This window comes from Harmonia axyridis, chromosome 4, assembly GCF_914767665.1.
Source record: "Harmonia axyridis chromosome 4, icHarAxyr1.1, whole genome shotgun sequence".
Taxonomy (NCBI): domain Eukaryota; kingdom Metazoa; phylum Arthropoda; class Insecta; order Coleoptera; family Coccinellidae; genus Harmonia; species Harmonia axyridis.
The window spans coordinates 23,277,657-23,298,053 of record NC_059504.1 but is presented as its reverse complement, the minus strand read 5'-3'; the positions used below and the strand labels follow the sequence as shown (position 1 = coordinate 23,298,053).

The 20,397-nt window shown below is 36.0% G+C and overlaps 2 protein-coding genes across 2 annotated transcripts in view; both read left to right on the top strand.

The window, feature by feature from the left end:
* The window catches only part of LOC123677992 (homeobox protein aristaless-like), a 182,007-nt gene that overhangs the window by 11,671 nt on the left and 149,939 nt on the right, over nucleotides 1-20,397 (top strand). The gene's annotated exons all lie outside the window — the stretch shown is intronic.
* LOC123677991 lies at nucleotides 17,691-19,423 on the top strand. Its single transcript, XM_045614749.1, has 2 exons — nucleotides 17,691-19,053; nucleotides 19,319-19,423. Exon 1 carries the CDS (start codon nucleotides 17,771-17,773, stop codon nucleotides 18,809-18,811), a length of 1,041 nt encoding a protein of 346 aa, XP_045470705.1. The 5' UTR covers nucleotides 17,691-17,770; the 3' UTR covers nucleotides 18,812-19,053; nucleotides 19,319-19,423.

Sequence of the window (20,397 nt, the reverse complement as noted above, 5' to 3'; positions counted from 1 at the left end):
TTCAGCAAATGGCTACATTCGAAGAAATCGATTTTTTTTTCATTGTGAAACTTACCCGTTTGATTCTTCCGTGGTAATTGCGATTTATTACCATCGTTCCAAAAAGGAAATAGCCGTGTAAACGATGCTCGCTGCTTTAGTGTCTACTCGTCCGTTTCTTCAATTAGGTATCGTGTATTGCGGGCCTAAGGTAGAAGAGTCGATCTTATACTAATAATAATATCAGCCTTCGTTTTACTTCTGCAGCAACTTCAGGTTTTACCCTTGATTCCACTGAAATTACTACTTTATTAGAGTCAGTTTAGCTGCATCAAACTAGTAGAAGAAAAACATAACCACTCTATAAACTAACTTAATTAATCGAACAATAGATTATGTTAGGTTATGCTAGGCTCAACTAGAGCAGTGTACCAGGCTAAACTGGAACAACAAGTATTTGTACCAAAAAACTACTCAAAGTGGCAGTTTAAGTTGAGTTATGCTGCACCAAATTAGTAGACGAAAAGTATGACCATTCTAAAATAACTCAACTCATCAAACAGGAGATAAGGTTAGGTTATGTCAGGCTTAACTAGAACAGTGCACCAGGCTTAACTAGAACACCAAGTATTTGTACCGCAAAACCTATTCAATGTTTGAGGCAGTTAAGTTAAGTTATGCTGCATAAAATTACTAGAGAAAAAGTATAACCACTCTAAACTAACTCAACTCATTAAACAGGAGATTAGGTCAGGTTATGCCAGGCAGAGGATCAGAACAGTGTACCAGACTAAACTAGAACACCAAGTATTTGTACCGAAAAACCTATTCAACTTTTGAGGCAGTTTAAGTTAAGGTATGCTGCATCAAATTACTAGAGAACATTACTCTGAAATAACTCAACTCAATAAACAGGAGATTAGGTCAGGTTATGTCAGGCATAACTAGAACAGTGTACCAGGCTAAACTAGAACAGCAAGTATTTTTACCAAAGAACCTATTCAACTTTTGTGGCAGTTTAAGTTAATTATGCTTAGTAGATTATTAGTAGAGAAAAAGTTAGTATAACTACTCTAAACTAACTCAACTGATTAAACAAGAGATTAGGTTAGGTTACGCCAGGCTTAATTAGAACAGCGTACCAGGCTAAACTAGAACAGCAAGTATTCAGCCTAATCTAGAACAGCAAGTATTCAGCCCGTTCACAGAACAAGGAAATTTGAAACATCTTCATTTTATCAGTGTATCAAGCTATACAATCACTCACCTGATTCTGTGAAAGTAATGAATACATTAAGTTTTAAGAAAATAGTTAAATCGCTGTTGATTACTGAGCCATATTAGAGTGTTAAGGATTATTTAGAAGACAGAAATCTGTTGTAGTGATTTTGTAAATTTGTAATGATATGACTTGCCCTATACCGAACATTGGATCCAACAGGATCAATAAATTACGAGGCGTGTATTTAAAGTAAGGTCTCCATTTATTTTTTTCACATTGAATAACATTTATTTACAAAGTTTTGTACATTGCTGTAAAGCTTGAAATCTAAGCTATTTTTCTACGTAATCGCCATTCACTTCGATGAGCTTCCTCATTCGTATGACAAACTTTTGTATCCCCTCCTCGAATCACGATCCCGCCGCCTCGCGCAAGAACGAAATGACCGCTTCATGAATTTCTTCATCGGTATTGCAGGTTTTCCACCAAAATTGAATGAATAGAGTCTCTACTGCACACATCTTGGAGTTTTTCGGCCAACTCATTGAGAGTCAACCTGCGATCTTTCAGCACAAGCGCCTCAACTTTCCGCACTGTTTCGTCCGAGTGTGACGGCCTGCCGCTGCGCTCCTTGTCGTGAACGTTTAGTCGGCCAGCAGAAAATTCTCTTCACCATTTTCGAACGTTTTTCACCATACACTTTTTCCAATTGACGTGAATTTCTATAGGTGGATTTTTTTTTAAGTGCAAAAACTCCTGGCAGGAGCGACAACCGGCACTTCCATTGCAAATGACTGCTACGTCAAGACTGAGCGTCCTGAATGAGCTCCACCAGGTGTCGATTGGTCGAGGGGGGCCTTACGTTTACAACAGTGTTGCCGGATTTCATCTAGCGCTACTTGCGGCGATACAATGGCCTTGGAGACCTTTCTTTAAATACACGCCTCGTATTATTATTGTTATTATTATTATTTTACTAAAAAACCTATTCATCTTTTGTGACAGTTTAAGTTAAGTTATACTGCATCAAACTAGTAGAGGAAAAGCATAACTACTCTTAATTAACTCAACTCATTAAACAAGAGATTATGCTAGGTTATTTCAGGCCTTACTACAACAGTGTAACAGGCTACACTAGAACAGCAAGTTTTTGTATCAAAAAATCTATTAAACTTTTTTGGCAATCTTTTTGGGGGGTATTATGAACTAACTAGGGAAAACAATGTAAAATGTAATACAAAATTGCCTTAATCCCTACTGGGCTTGCTTGATGGATCCACATAGTCAACAGATCAGTAGTAGTGCTAATGGATCACTTTGGCTAGTAAATCTACAGAGCCGATAGATTAAATGAGACTATTTTTTGGATTGTTGTTACTTTTCACTTTTTCAAGCGACTTTTTTGTTGCTTTTCAATTTCATTATCTTTGAGCCATCTATACGTATAGTTTCACCCTAGTTTTTATGAATTTTAGAAATGATGTGAAGGGTTGAGTGACATCTGGAGTTTTTTTGGTTTACAGAGCTCTATTTCGTCCAGGGCCGGCTGGAGGCCATTCCACGCTAGAATGCGAACAATATTTTGGCGCCCTCCCCACCACTTTTCGTAGGAAATTACTAGAGTTCACTGAAATAACGATTCATTTCTAACATAACAAACATTCTGATATTGTCAATGGATGATTTCATTGATTTCAATGACAAATGGACCACTTCATTGAAATATTGATCCTTTGATTTGAATGTAACCTTTAGCAAAGGACAGGCAAAAGATTTGATTACGTTGATATATGAAATATTTCAATCCAATCTAGTGTTTAGAACTATGGAACAATTATGTGGCGCTTAGGGCCGCCAGAGAATCTATTTATTTATTTTTACTGGGACATCCTGCTGTGCCCCAAAGACCCGGCGTCCGAATACCTGCATTCCCTCCATCCTTGTTATAAAGCCGCCCCTGATTTTGTCAAATCATCTCAAGTTTGTTTTTCGATTTTCGAAATGAAAAAAATACTGAGCAAAATCTTTAAAATTTCATGAGCAGTAATGCTGAAGAAGTTACATAAAGCATAAGGCAAAAAAGGAAAAGGAAAAAAAGTCTTATTTTAACCCAAAAAAATTCGTCCCCGAAACCATGATACTCAATTTGGAATAAACCTGAATACAAAAAAAATCTCAATTCAATCGGATCTGTAATCATCTTTAATGGTAATGTTGGCTCTTTCTTCTGCAATTAGTGAATGAATGACGAGTTCTCAAACGCTTATGACTTCACGTCAGTACTTGCAATGATTTAGTAGAAGAACCTAAATACCTACTAGAAATTATATGAGTAGCAATGTATTTGTCTAGCATTGAAGTTAACTAGAAGCTGAGGGAAATCTTGATGAAAGATTTTTAAAGTGGTAGAACACAAACTGAGAGAGGAAGAAGAAGAACTATTAAACATAAAATCTAATTAATTCGAAGAACTCGTGTAGGTAGTAGGTATCTACGCGATGAACGCAAACAAATATCCAGCAAAGCTCACCGCGTCCATATTGAAGCAAAAAATAAGTTAATTATCCTTGTAAGACAATGAAATACTCCAGCAACGATTATGGTAAATTTATTACACCTTTAAATTCCATCTTTATTAGAAAACACGAGAATTGGCGATAAATCCTCCGGAAAGTGTCCAAATACATTTAACGAGTTAATTTGTGAACATGTGATTAACATGGGCCGATTATAAATTCTAACAGACGCAGTCGGCATGTCAGGTATATCTCTTTATTCCGGGCATCCGCTCCTAAGCCCAGAAATCAGATAAGGTTTCGAATGGCGTACAGCTGTTTGATCGCTGAATATCCTCGTATAGGACTACCCATCTTGTGACTGTTGCGGAAGGATACTGCTGGGAAGATATAGCTCAGGCTATATCTTAACATTCGTCTAACGAAGATGAAAAATTTTTAAAAATTCCTTTTTTTCGGTCTATAAAGAAAGTAGAGTTGCACGAGTTTGACTTGAATGTTTGAGATTGATTTGAGTTTGACTCTGAATTAGGTCAAACTCAAGTCAATCTTTCTGAAAAATAATTCATGTCGAATCAAACTGGAAAATGATTACAGGTTTAAAAATTCAAACTACACTGCTCAACAATTGATAGGGATCACTTACTTGTTCTAAATTTATTTCTGAAATATTCGCTCCAAGAATATTGTTATAAATTTAGTCAGATATCAGAGTATTTTCAGTTGATAATATGGTTCACTTGAGAAAAGAATGAAAAAATGGAAAGTTGGAGAGAAAAAAAGACTTTATTAGGAACACTCAAAATTCTGTGTTTGAATAACATAAAAATTTTATGATGAAACCACAAGAAGGCTGAAGTTTCGGTTAAGCTAGTACCTAGTTGGTCCCCCACGAGCTCGTCTCAAGCATTCTACTCTACGAGGCATTCTTTCGATCAAACGATTTATAAAATTTTGGGGCAAATTCGTCCAAATATCTCGTAAAGCGTTAGAAAGGTCCTCCAGGTTATTGATCGGTTGTTCTAAGGTTGACAATTGTCTAGACATCTCAGACCAGACATGTTCGATGCAATTCATGTCTGGAGAGTGAGCTGGCCAGTCCATCCTATCAATAGCATGAGTTTCTAGCGCTTCATTAACCAGACGACTACGGTGTGGACGGGCATTTTCGTCAATTAAAATGAAATTCTGGCCCACGGCAGCCGCAAGCGGAACAATTATGGGTTCGATAATCATATCGTGATATCTCCAGCTGGTCATGGTGGTGTTCTGCAGAACAACCAACTCTGTGCGTTGGTTCAAACAAATGCCTCCCCATACACATATAGAACCTCCGCCAAAAGCTGTTGTGGGTACCATAAACTGTTCTGCATACCTTCGACCTCTTTCCCTCCAAGCAAGAATACATCCATCGGAGTTGACCAAACGAAATCTAGACTCATCCGTAAATAAACATCGGCTCCAATCTTCAAGTGTCCGATTGCGGTGCTCCTCAGCCCATTGCCGTCGATGAACCCGGTGTTCCCTATTCAAACGGGGATGTTGTACCCTCCTACGTGCTCTCAAACCACGAACATGTAGTCGTCGTCTTACAGTCTGGTTCGAAAATAGAACTCCTGTTGCAACTCTCAGTGATCTATTGAGCCGCGACGCCGGGTAAGTGGGATTTCTCCTAGCATTGAGGATCAAAAGACGATCTTGGGCAGCTGTTGTACTGCGCTGCCGACCTCCCCCATGAACATAAGCTACTGAGTCGTTTTGGATGAACCTATTCCAAGCCCGACTCACGACACTTTGCGAAACATTCAACCGCCGGGACACTTCTCGCTGGGACAAACCTTCCTGTATCCACCGTATGATTTGGTCCAGTTGCACAGGAGCCAAACGTCTTCTCGGCATGACTGATAAGCTGATATTGTTCTCATTTCTTCAATTATTGTCACTTTATGTGTTTGAACGAGAGAAAAAAACAGATTCAATAACAAATACCACATTGCTTTTCACTCCACCTGTAACAGCCTACAGATAATAATCGATTTTGTGAACAAGAGCCGATGAAGTAAGGAAGACTTTTATATAATCAACTCAAAACATCTTACTTTTTCCTTAGAGAACATATAATGTACAGATATTCACGAGATAACTTGTAAAAATACAAATGAAGAGAAGTTCATAAGTGATCCCTAGCAATTGTTGATCAGTGTATTTGTCAAACTAGTTTGAAAGTTAAAATATTTAGTAGATATGCTTTAAATAGGTGAAATATCTATATTGATTCTAGAAAGTTTGTGTAATACCTACATTAATTCAAAACAAAAAGAAAATACATTATTTTGAACGTTTTTTCAATCAACGCCAACTTGTCACCTCAAAATTCTTCGTGAAAACTAAAGTTTTACTTCAGAAATTCTTACAAACTAAGTGAATGCTGTGCATAAGAAATCTGACACTAAAGCCCCCTGCTAATAAAAATTACAAGTCCAATAAAAGAAAGATGCCGTCCAAAAACAATGTTGACAATTATGGATCCAACGTTTTATGTTTTTACTACCACAAAAACTACTCGATCCAGAAAGTGTTGTTTCCTCTGCTGCAACATCAAAAAAATCTGTATATTTATTTTTCTTGTTGATATTCTACCTCGTATACAGATTTTATCTCATAGTTTTTGAGGGAGGGTATCTTCGAAATCAGACACTCTTTGTTCTGGTACGTATGCCGAGCTGCATGAGCTACATGAAAAAAGTTCAGGGTTCAGACATTTTGGTTCAGACATAACGCACAACACATAAAATATGAATTATAACTAATTTGCGAAATTGCAGAGTAAGCCCAATATGATATTCAAACTTCAAACAGTTTGAAAAAGTTTGATTTGAAGCAGTGGCGGCTCGTGAGCTTTCATTCAGAGGAGGCCAAGCAAAAAAAATAGGTTTTTGACGTCCCAGAGAAGACAGTGGCATCATTCAAAAATTTTTCTAATTTTGAATCATAGCGGCCAATGAAACACAATAGCTTTTTAAAATTTCCCCTATTATCCGAATCTACACTTTCATCATGTCCTCTAAACGGCAATTCTTGAAAACAAAGGAACATAACTGCGTCAAATAATCTTTTCAAAATATCCATGTTTTCTTTGACCTTTTCGTTATGATCTATGATAGTTTGCCTATGACCCTGATCAAGTGAATTTACAATATTGAGTTTTCCGAACAATTTAAATTTAATTGATGCGCCTAAATGAGATTTTGATCTGCCATGTCTTTCAATAGACCTCTGTAAATTTTTTAAATCCGAATACCCTAATTTTGACCACACATTGTTTTCTGAATCGTCGGAGAAAAGTAAACAAAACCAACAAAATAATTTATTCCGAACTGTACTTCCGGTCAGCCACTCGCATTTAGTGTACCATTGGACGCAGAAGGAACGATTATGGATAGATAGATAGGATTATGCCTGGAATTGACAATTAAATTTTGCATAGCAGGCTGAGGTGTTTTTGTAGTTTTGGTAATGAAAATTTTGTCATCGTAAGGCATTTGGCTGAACTTTTTAATCAAAATAAAATCTACAATATCTTCAGTAACTCTGAGTTCCCTACTGACACTATCATTTTCATTTCTAGTTTCCGACGTTTCCGTTTCCATTTTTCTCGATAAAATATATCTGAATAGCCAGCCAATACCCTTCCTTACCTACAAACTTTGCCGAACAATCCTAACACGAAACCACAAACAAGACGCCGAAAGGAATAAAAAGTACTGGCCTATCTTTATCTTTCCCTAATTCTGGCGCTAATAAACAGAAACAGCTGAGCTGACCCATCGTTAATCGCCGTGGATCATGTTCGGGCGCTTTCGGTCAACGGAGACAGGGCCTCCGGCACGTGATATCCAGCTCGAATTTAGAGTGGCCGGTGCTTCGTATCGGGAGAAATTTGAAATTCTACGTTCAAGACAAACGCGACTAGAGAGGAATTGGGCCTCCGCGACCCGCGTCTGGAGTCTGCTGTATTCCTTAGCGCAACGCATGCCTGTAGTACGGTGCAGCGATGCGCAATCTTCTCAGTTTTGAAGTCTGTTGCGGAGAATGTATAAATATGATGAAATATTGGGGTAAAAAGTATCCAGAAATTTGAATATTCTATTGATTTAGGTTAACATAATATAGTTGGACTTGAACTAAGAATTATAATGCGGTAAAATTTGGGGAGGCCCGGCCTCCTCTGCCTCCTCTGAGCGGCCGCCACTGATTTGAAGCCAAATCAGTCAAGTCAAAAGTTTGATTTTTCAAGTCAAGTCAAGTTTGTGGGTAAAATCAAAATAGTTTTTGACTTGAATCCATCTCTAAGAGAAAGTATTGTTCTGGCAGGTATCTCACGGTTGCTGTCTCTCCTTTTGAAATATACCTCACACTCTATTAGAGAAAGTAGCCCCCTGTGAAATGACTGAATTTTTGATATGCTATAGTCCAAGTCATTCCAAATAAAAAGTTCAAAAGGCTCAAATTTTCCAATAGGCTAGTTTTGACGCTAGAGTCTAGAGTCCCCTGTAATCTCTCATTTGTTCTCCAATTGTTTAACAATACAAAACGTAATCCTGGATAATCATCACCATTCTGAGTAATCAAGATGTGAAGTCATTAATATGAGATACTATTAAAAGCATTGTTCTTTGGTGTTGTACATTTGGTCAATTATACAGTTCCAATTCCAGCTACTTGAACTTTTTAAAGTTAAAATATTTATGAATCCTATTCTACACCTTATTCTATATCACATTCGAAAAAATATATGGAGTGTTCTTCTCAAAAGCAAGCGAATGTTATATTCGAAAAGTTCCGTACCTACTGAAACATATTTTTTGATCATAATTTCAAGGCTTGAGAAATGATAAGAAATATTACAAATCTGCCTATAAAACGTCCTAGAAAAGATTTTCTTTGTGAATCTATTATTGTAACGTCAGGGATTTTTACGATATTAATCTTCAAATGGATGAAATTTTTCAGTACAAAACATTTGGAATATAATATAATTTCCGCTTTCTTTTGAAATGTGATGTAGAATAAGGTTTTTGATAGTAGAACGCTGAGGCAATTTGTTACCATTTTCGAATAATTGAATTTTTAAAATTGTACGTAGCTGGAACACACTGTATAATTGCCAAATGTAACAACTCCAAAGAACAATGCTTTTAATAGTATGCCATATTAATGACTGTTCATATCTTAATTACTCAGAATAGTGATGCTTATCCATCAGGATAACGTTTTGTATTTTTTAACAATGGAGAACAAATGAGAGTTTTCAGGGGCCTCCAGCGTCAAAACTAGCCTATAGAAAAACTTGAGCCTATTGAACTTTTTGTTTGGAATGACTAGTTTTAATAATGTGTGCTGTATCCTTTTTGATATTCACTCGAATATGCCTTATATAGTATATAGCCTTAATATGTAGCCTTATGAGGCTACATATGTTTAAGTGTAAAACAGAATGCTAACTCATGTTGATTGCATGATCTGCTAGAAAACAGCAAAGTAGTCATAGTAGGAGATCCAGCGGTTCATTTGACTAACCCACTTTGGTTTAATATTATAACTTAACTATGTATGGACTGCATACTTCTCCAATTTGTTTACGAAGTTTAAGCATCTTCATTATGGTCAAATTACGCCAAGCTGAAAGCTTCACTCAGTAGAATGTAGCTTTCAGCATGGAATATTCATTGAGTAGGCAGAAGAATGCGGGACTTGTGGAGTTGAATCTATGTCTCCTGAGGTTTCTTTGGATGTTCTCCAGGAGTCCAACCTGGGACCTCTTTCATTTTCTTCATTTATTAAAGAATGCCATATTTTATCGATCAAGGTCGTAGTGCAATGAATGCTGATGTTGTAGCTCTCATGGTCTCAGGTTGGATTAGTTTGGTGACCTTGTTTATTTTGGTGTCAAAGGAGCAGACTTGTGTCCTCCCAGAAAGACCGAATATTTGAATTTCTTTAATACAATATTAAGCCTATTTATGAAGTCGCAGAGTTTTGTTTTTCTGCTGCTTTCAGGTATTTTGGTGTAATGCTGGATCCATTTCTTGATTAGGAGCTTCATGTAGAAGGGCTGTGTTAATTATTTCCCAAAGCCTATTTTACACTGTTGCAGCTGAGAAGTTTTTCAGCTGGTCTAAGCAGTTGCTTAGAACAGCTTGCCTCGGTCAGTGTGAACTATAGCTTGGCTTATATTCTCATCTAATGTACAACATTTAATTATAGGGTAATTGTTCTCACTGGCATAGAGTATTTGTTGCTCAAAAATTTAGCCTAAGACCATTGGATTCTTGTAGGACCATATTCAACACCAAATCACTATTGGCAGTTCCTTCAATTTATATTTTTAAGGTAGCGATGTATGCCAGGGCTAGACTGCTTGAACTTGACAGGTTGGGGGACACTCAGTACAAACTAGAAACCCACACGTTGATAGTACCAAAACATCGTACTTCTTTATTCAGAAAATCACCTCAGTATGAGACTGTAGTCGTGTTCAATGAGCTTCCTTCCAATTTAAAAACTTTGCCAATAAAAAAAATTCAAATTGTCCATTAGGAAATACTTAGTTTATAGCGCATTCAACAGCATTCTTATCTAGTTAATGTTTTGTCATTGTTTGTTGTCAATTATCAGTTGTCAATTGTTATTTCGAGTGTTTTATTATTGTCATATATGAACGATACTGTCTTATACACATAAATACATTGTTTCCGTTGGTCATTTGCAACAATTTTGGTAAGTGCTTAATTGCTTTAAAATTAATATGAGGAGTGGAAATTCTCAATTGTTGTCGAAGGATATATTGGGGAATAAAATATTCAAAGGAGACAGTTTCAAAGAGAAATCTGTTAATATTATCGCTGAAGAAAAAAAAGCAATGGCTGTGGAAGATTTCTGATTACTGAATGGCCCTCTAGATTTTAAACCCAATTCCACTACCTATATCCAACTTTCCAAGAATGAGTTCTTCCAGAGTCCTATGGCAAAAAGTTCGACCATTTGGATCGTAATGTCACAGTATTGTGCAACGAAAAGCCGAATGAAATATCGGCGATGTTGCGTGATCTGACATTCGCAAATTAAACTCAGTTCCAGGCAGAACTGTAACAGAACTTTTTTTATGGCAGACCGAGGCCAATTCAGAATTTAATGTCTTCGAAAATTGGAAACCTAATAAAATTAGCATTACCTTGTTAGTTTACCGTTCAAACTGTGTCTTGTCACGCGAACATTTTCTCATTTTGGAACTGAAAAGTTAATTAGGTTTGCCATTCTCCAGACTAGGGCTGAGTTCGGTTTTATTCAATTGAGTACATTTAAACGTGAGGGTAATTTCAGACAATCACGGTAAGTCTTTGGGGGTATTATTACTGCTTGTTGATAATTAGTAGTTTGGAGTATTGGAAAATGAGTATGTTGCGGTGTGTTTTCTCATGTGTGGTTTAGGATATGAGGTCATTGACGGGTACAAAGGACAACCTATGTTGAATTGTTACGCTTTTTGTATCGAAAAACTCTTATAATCGGTCCTATAGGTACGGGAAAAATCCGTGGACGAAGGAACATTGGTAGACCCCGTATGTCCTGGCTTAAGAACCTGAGGGACTGGTTTAACTGTAGTAGTGTTCAATTGTTCAGGGCTGCAGTCAACAGGGTCCGGATTGCTGTGATGATAGCTAACCTCCGATAGGAGATGCACTGCAAGAAGAAGATAGGTACGGTGAAACTGTTCAAGTGCAGAACTCAAATCAACAGTATCTTTCTTTCGTTGCTAATATTCTTCAAGGCTGTAGCAATTGAAAACTATACTATATTATCATTATTTCAAATGCAGTTGGTGTTACTGGGTCGTATGAGCCTGACCTCACAGTTCCACAAAATGAAAAGTCACCAATTACAAATAAACAAAACGTTTTATTGATCACAAGTAATTTATCCTACAAACTTGTACACCTTCATGCATTCAGGGTAAATATGAAATTTATAAACTGGTCAAGTATATTCCAAGTCACTTGGAGCAAGAGAGAATATTTTAATTAAACGAGGGTTGTCCAAGTTTTCAGCAATTCAATTGAAGTCAGGAAATTTATTGCATAACAGTACTTTCAAATAAAACCCGGTATTTAGCGGATCGTCTCTGGAGCCACAATGTGTCGATATGTTTCTATTGGCTCAAATAGTCCACGTTTCACCGGATGACGATGACGTTACGTTCATTTGCTGCAGTTACGCATATCTATCACTTCATACTTATCTTTCTTATGATTCGCATAAACCAATGCGGTCCCTAGAGTAATTAATGTTATTGCATTTTCACTCTGTTTGAGTTCGTTGTGTAACTGATTTTTTTTTTATTTGGATAAAGTATGTTCATGACCAGAATATTTCCTATATACTAGGGTTTTCCAAGTTCCCAGACATTTATTAGGGAACAGGGAATTTATTGTCTTACCTTTTGAATGAATCATAATATGCTTATAGAACTAATTTCTTTCTTTGTTTTTTGTAGTGGACGTATCCTATACATATTTATGTCAGAAGGGATTTAAATAAATATTATTATTATTCCCGACTTTTGCCTATACGCGTAGGATTTCTCCTCGCTGTCGGCTTCTCACTCCTCGCTAAGAGGAACATTCACTCAATCCCAGAGATTCAAAATATCAGAAGGGTAGAGCTCGGTCGTGTCCGGTCCTTGTGGTCCCCCTGGTTCTCGTCTGGTCTTCTGGTCCTCTTACACGCGATCCTTGGACCTGTCCTTCGCTTCCTAGGAATTTTCTCACCGTCCTTGCAGTACCTAAGAGAACAGCTTTTTGCATTATATTACATATATACTCACTAAGTCCTAGTTGCTTAATATTTCTCTCGAGATTTTTGGGTACTATTCCTGTTGTTGAGATGATAATTGGAATAGTTCTCGTTGATATCATTCCCCACTGGCGCTTTATCTGAAATTCAAGGTGCCTATATTTTGAAATTTTTTCGACCTCTTTTTGACGCATGTTGTTGTTATTAGGTATAGCTACGTCGATGAGTATTGATGCCTTTTGATGTTTATCAACTAGCAATATATCTGGCCTGTTGTGAGGTACTGTTTTATCAGTCAAAACTGTACGATCCCAGTACAGTTTATAGCGTTCGTTTTCCAGGATGGTTTCCGGTCGGTAGTATGGCACTTTTTCAGAATGAATTAGTGTTAATTTAGTTACCATTTCTTGGTGTAGTATCTTTCCTACTGCATCGTGTCTCTCTTTATATTCATTTCCTACAAACATTTGACATCCTCCAGTGATATGTTGGATTGTCTCATTCGTTGGATACCCATAACGGCATCGATCGTCAGTAATAGTTCGATCCTTTATGATATGCTTGCAGTAATTTCTTGTTGAGATCACTTGATCGTGGATGGCTAAAAGAAATCCTTCCGTTTCTGGATACATCGCACCTGATGTGAGCCAATAGTTCGACGCTTCAATGTCGACATGATCCTGGTTCATCTCGTTGAAATGTCGTCCATGTAGGGGCTTTTCTCTCCATCTTGCAGTTTTTATTGGATTGCCTGGTGGTTGTATGACAATTGCTCCTTGTGCAGTTGTAAAGGTGTTGATTCGTCTGCTTCACACAGTACTTTGTAGATCTCTGACATGCCTGATTTGTCTTTGAAGTATGTTCGTAGGCATTCAATTTGCCCATGGGCAAGTTCCATGATGTCTAGCAGACCTCTGCCTCCTTTATTCCTCGGCAGTGTCGTCCTCTCAATGCTACTTTTCGGATGGTGCTTGTGTGCTTTAGTCATTTTGCGTTGCAGGTTTTCTATATCTGTTTTGGTCCATGGAATGATACCGAAAGAGTATGTAAGAATTGAACATGCATATGTATTGATAGCTCTCGTCATGTTCTTGCTGTTGAGGTTTGTTTTTAAAATTTTGTTGATTCTCCTAATGAACTCAGTGGTTAAGTCTTCCTTCATTCTTTGATGGTTTATTCGTCGGTTTTGTTTCATTCCTAGGTATTTATAAAGATCGTCCGATTTCATTGCTTCTATCTCCTGTCCATTGGAGAGAGCTATCGGTTCATCTTGGATTTTTCCACGCACTACGCTAATAGTACGACACTTGTCCAATCCGAATTTCATCGAAAAAAATTTCTTTCGAAAAATTTTCCACCAGTTTGACCATAATTTGCAAGTGGTTTTTGTTGCCTGTTGTAAGTTTTAGGTCATCCATGTATAGCAAATGATTGAGTGCAATAGTAGTTCTATTTCCTTTGACATTGAAACCTTTTTCAGTAGCATTCAGTTGTTTAGGGGGTTCAGCGCCAAGCAGAACCATAAGGGACTCAATGAATCTCCTTGGAAAATTCCCCTTTTTATTGGAATCTCTTTAGTAGTTATGTTCGCCGTAGAGAGTTCGATATTCGTTCTTCAGTTGCACATTGCATACTTCAGAAAGTTTATTGTAATTGGATCGATCTGGTATATTTCCAAAATTTTGGTCAGCCACCCATGTGGAATAGAGTCGAAGGCCTATAAGAAATAAAAATAACAATGAAATCTGTACAACTGAGATATTCCCGCACAATTTTTTTTCTATAAGATATGGCAGAATGAAAGGATTTGCCACATAATTAGAGAAAATTTAATCAAATATTACCAAACCAAAAAATGAAATGCATCAACCGTTGATATTCCTTTTCGAAACCCAAACTAGTTACAACATACAATATTTCGTGGATATTCATGAAGTCTAGTAGGTGTTTAAAGACAATATCCTCTAGGATTTTTGGAAATGCTAGTAGTATTGGGACTTGTCTGGAACTTTTTGGTGCGGAAGGATTTCCCCTCGTGAATCTTTTCTATTTTCATTTTTCATCTCTACAAGACATGCATTCACAATCTTCACCAAAGAATCGATGAGAAATGTAGCACTTTTTTTTTAAATGAAGAGATTATTTTCGTCTATGTTTTCTTTTGTTTATATTTAGATTATTTGAAATGGCTTCTATTTCTTTTTTGGTTACTGGATTGAATTCATTATTCAGGATCGTGATTTTTCTCTTAATTTTGCCATCCAAAACAGTTCGATTCGAAGTATTTCCGTCCAAATCCACAATCCTAACACATATTAAATCGCCAGTATGTTACAATTTCACGAAGGAGCTTACTCATACGGCCGTGCCACCGATATCATCTACAATCCGTTCCGTTAATCATAGAACAAGTGTTCCGGCTCACACCCCAGTTGCGAAAACGCGCCCACGCGCTGCACACTCAATTACCCACATTAGAACAGCGCTATTGCGTGATCCGGTCACGAATCGAACCAAAATTTCGCTCGAAAAATCAAGATGGCGTCGGGAAATTCTGTGGTCCGACAGGCCGACCAATCGAGATCTAATTGGCGCGCGCCCCGGGGCCCACAGAAGATCCTTTGTAGTTCTGATTAGAATTTATGGCCCCCGTTTAAAATTCGATGTCTCTCAAATTAATTTCATTACGATGGATTTTAATAACGAGCTGTATTGCCGAACTCGTTCCGTTCGGTCAATTAGTTTTATGATGAGAGGGGCCATTGTTCCATTTGTTTATGGGCTCTAATTATAATTTACGCGTTACGGTATATTGGTGTCAGGTCGTCAACTTGATTATGATTTTTCGATTGCTTGTCGAGAAATATCGCGATTCATTTCGGCTTATTTACATGTTGATTAATTTAATTGAGGAAAACCTTTAAGATTTATGTGCCCGTATTCATTAAGTTTGAATATCGACTAGGCTTGTTGAAACACTCGGTAATAAACCTATGTTTTCATTTGGAGTAACAGGCCAATTGAAAAGTCCCCGGACTACTATACTAAAACACATTTTTTCAGCTAAATTCGATTTTATTATTCAACATAGTTGCCTTCGAGGGCGATACAGCGATTATAGTGATCTTTCAACTTTTTGATACCATATAGACCTCAGTTTCGGCGATTACTTCTTCATTGGCGTTAAATTCTTTCCATTTTTTTGAGGTATGAGAACAGGAAAAAGTCGCTGGGAGTTGGATCTGGCGAATACGATGCAGAAGCAATTCGAAGCCCAATTCATGCAATTTTGACATTGTTTTCATTTTCCATATCCAACAAATCTCGTCCTTGCATTCAACTCAGGAAATAGGGATCTTGGCTTCAGGACTGCTAATAGGGTGAATAATACACTCAGTTTCAACTGTCAACGTTTCGATCCTATTTGGGATCTTCTTCAGGACTGTAAAAGTATTTATTAAGAATTATTGGACAAATGAACAATCTGGTTACAACAATACGAAAAAAAAAATACACAAAATCATTTAAAAAACGGTCTTATAGGCTTATACTATACTTCTATATACAATCATCAATAATAGTGAAAGACAAGAAATGACTAGGATTCAGGTGGAATTAGGTTATTTTCTTTTCGATTTTTTATTATATAATTATTATGAAATGAATCATACTTTTTCCTCCACGGTACGAATAAATATAAACACTCACCAATTTAGTCATATGTATTACGATGCGGGTGGAGTTGTTGAATTCCATTAGACCTATGTTGAGGTTTTCTATTTCGTCAATAATCTTATTTTTAATAGTTGGTTTTTGCCACGAAACTTATGCGGTTGTTCTCTTTGCTTGGCTGATATGATACTGGTGTTTTGTATTCGAGTATAAATATGTTATCATTGGATTTTCAAACATGTTCTGATGATATTCTTACTGACACGAATTCATTATATTTATTTGATATCTCTTAATAAATTGTTGTAAATTATACTTAATTTTTGAGTATCTGTTCTAATATTCATTGTGTCATGTATGGAAATGTGTATCATTTCACTGATACATCTTTTATGATAATTGCATTCTTTATCCAAAATTTTCACTTCATCAAAGTCCAAATTATGATTTTCTTGGAAGTGGTGCACAGCTAGAGCGGTTTTCTCATTTTTGTCTATATTCTTTCCCTGGCAATCGTACTTATGTTGACGTATACGATTTTTTAGGTACTGTTTAGTCATGCCCACATACGATAGGTTGCAATCTTTACAAGGAATTTGGTAAACCAAATTAGATGTCATTAATTTCGGAACAGAGTCTTTTAATTTTGTGTATATGTTCTCTAGTTTTGTGAGTGGATAGAAAGCAAGCTTGATGTTAGATGCTTGATTTTTTATCAAATTACCAACTTTTTCCGATAAACCTTCAATGTATGGAAATTTATAATAGATGATTCCATCTTTTTCCCTCCTTTCTGTATTAATTCTTGTGGTCTCAACAAATTTGTGTTTATAGGAATGCATAATTTTATTTATTAGCTTTCTGGGGTAATTGTTCTTTCTTAGAATATTTTTTATTTTCATTTCATTCACTGGCCAAAATTCTTTACTGCTGAGACTGTAACATCTAAAACATAGGTTCTTTATGGTATTGTTTTTGTGGATTTGTGGGTGGTGTGAAAAGTAATTGAGAACTCAAAGTGAGTTTCTAAAGTGAATTGAATGCGTGGATGGAAAGCATTGAATGTCTCGAGAAATTCATCAATTTTGTCATTTGGAACAGCTATGAACGTGTCATCTACGTATAACTTCAACACTGGTATCACAAATGAAAGTTTTTTAACGCATTTAGAAATAAGGTAATTCATCACTATGTTTGCTAAAGTAGGACTCGCTGGGTTACCCATCGCAGAGCCCTCAATTTGTAAATATATTTGTCCATTAAACACAAAGTAACTCGATTCGAAAATAAAATCTATAATCCTACATAACATGGTTTTATCTAATTCTGTGTAGGCTGATATATGTGGCCAGTTCTCTTTTATGATTTGCAAAACTAAATGCTTCGGTATATTGGTGAACAATGAAACGACCTATATACCTACACAGAATTAGATAAAACCATGTTATGTAGGATTATAGATTTTATTTTCGAATCGAGTTACTTTGTGTTTAATGGACAAATATATTTACAAATTGAGGGCTCTGCGATGGGTAACCCAGCGAGTCCTACTTTAGCAAACATAGTGATGAATTACCTTATTTCTAAATGCGTTAAAAAACTTTCATTTGTGATACCAGTGTTGAAGTTATACGTAGATGACACGTTCATAGCTGTTCCAAATGACAAAATTGATGAATTTCTCGAGACATTCAATGCTTTCCATCCACGCATTCAATTCACTTTAGAAAAGGAAGTAGATAATTCAATAGCATTTTTAGATGTCCAGCTTATCAGAAAAAACGATGGAACAATCTTGACCAATTGGCATACCAAAGTAACTGCGTCCAACCGAGTTCTCAATTACTTTTCACACCACCCACAAATCCACAAAAACAATACCATAAAGAACCTATGTTTTAGATGTTACAGTCTCAGCAGTAAAGAATTTTGGCCAGTGAATGAAATGAAAATAAAAAATATTCTAAGAAAGAACAATTACCCCAGAAAGCTAATAAATAAAATTATGCATTCCTATAAACACAAATTTGTTGAGACCACAAGAATTAATACAGAAAGGAGGGAAAAAGATGGAATCATCTATTATAAATTTCCATACATTGAAGGTTTATCGGAAAAAGTTGGTAATTTGATAAAAAATCAAGCATCTAACATCAAGCTTGCTTTCTATCCACTCACAAAACTAGAGAACATATACACAAAATTAAAAGACTCTGTTCCGAAATTAATGACATCTAATTTGGTTTACCAAATTCCTTGTAAAGATTGCAACCTATCGTATGTGGGCATGACTAAACAGTACCTAAAAAATCGTATACGTCAACATAAGTACGATTGCCAGGGAAAGAATATAGACAAAAATGAGAAAACCGCTCTAGCTGTGCACCACTTCCAAGAAAATCATAATTTGGACTTTGATGAAGTGAAAATTTTGGATAAAGAATGCAATTATCATAAAAGATGTATCAGTGAAATGATACACATTTCCATACATGACACAATGAATATTAGAACAGATACTCAAAAATTAAGTATAATTTACAACAATTTATTAAGAGAAATCAAATAAATATAATGAATTCGTGTCAGTAAGAATATCATCAGAACATGTTTGAAAATCCAATGATAACATATTTATACTCGAATACAAAACACCAGTATCATATCAGCCAAGCAAAGAGAACAACCGCATAAGTTTCGTGGCAAAAACCAACTATTAAAAATAAGATTATTGACGAAATAGAAAACCTCAACATAGGTCTAATGGAATTCAACAACTCCACCCGCATCGTAATACATATGACTAAATTGGTGAGTGTTTATATTTATTCGTACCGTGGAGGAAAAAGTATGATTCATTTCATAATAATTATATAATAAAAAATCGAAAAGAAAATAACCTAATTCCACCTGAATCCTAGTCATTTCTTGTCTTTCACTATTATTGATGATTGTATATAGAAGTATAGTATAAGCCTATAAGACCGTTTTTTAAATGATTTTGTGTATTTTTTTTTCGTATTGTTGTAACCAGATTGTTCATTTGTCCAATAATTCTTAATAAATACTTTTACAGTCCTGAAGAAGATCCCAAATAGGATCGAAACGTTGACAGTTGAAACTGAGTGTATAATTCACCCTATTAGCAGTCCTGAAGCCAAGATCCCTATTTCCTGAATTGTTTTCATTGTTTTGTCACACAGCACCTTTTTTTTTGCGAATGGGGCAGTTTTTAAACGATTTCATCCATTAAACGATCTAATAACGCTATACAGGGTGTCCCGTAAAGACCACGTCAAACCGAGGGAGAATGTAGATCAAAGGATAACCCACCTGCTATGACAAAATTCCCATCATAAAAGTCTTACCGTTTTCGAGATATTTTTTTTTGTTGAAAATAATGAATTTTTGCCCCTTTCAATAGTTTTGCCCTTACGGTTGGTACAATTTTACATCTTTCTGGTTAATTTTTTCAGTAAAATATTGCTGAAGAAAGATTTCAACGTTTACATTGAAAACATCCTCCGAAAATTTTAAAGGGGCGCTATGAGAAATATTTTTATTGGAAATTTTGGTAGTGGATTATTCTGTTCATGAAGTTTAGCCCATGTACCGAGCTACTGCTGCACATTACACCAATATTTTATAGTGATTTCAAAGAGGTATCACACAAGTCATTTGTTGTTCAAAGAAAAAAGATATGGCTGTTTTTATCCAAATTGGTACGTTTCTGACAAAATTAAGTTTGTCAATTCTGTTAAGAAATCTTCGATGTTGCATTACTTAGTGAACAATGCCAATTGTTTACGTGCGAAAATATAACTCGCATAATTATTCACCTCAACGAAATTCAATTTTGTCGCCAAATTTTGGAAAACATCATGCAGATCCAGATTTTATTAATAAGATCATTTGGAGCGACGAGTCTTCCAATAAAAATATTTCTCATAGCCCTTCTTCAAAATTTTCGGAGGATGTTTTTAATGTAAACGTTAAAATCATTGTTCAGCAATATTTTACTGAAAAAATTAACCAGAAAAATGTAAAATTGGACCAACCGTAAGGGCAAAACTATTGAAAGGGGCAAAAATTCGTTATTTTCAACAAAAAAAAATATCTCGAAAACGGTAAGACTTTTATAATGGGAATTTTGTC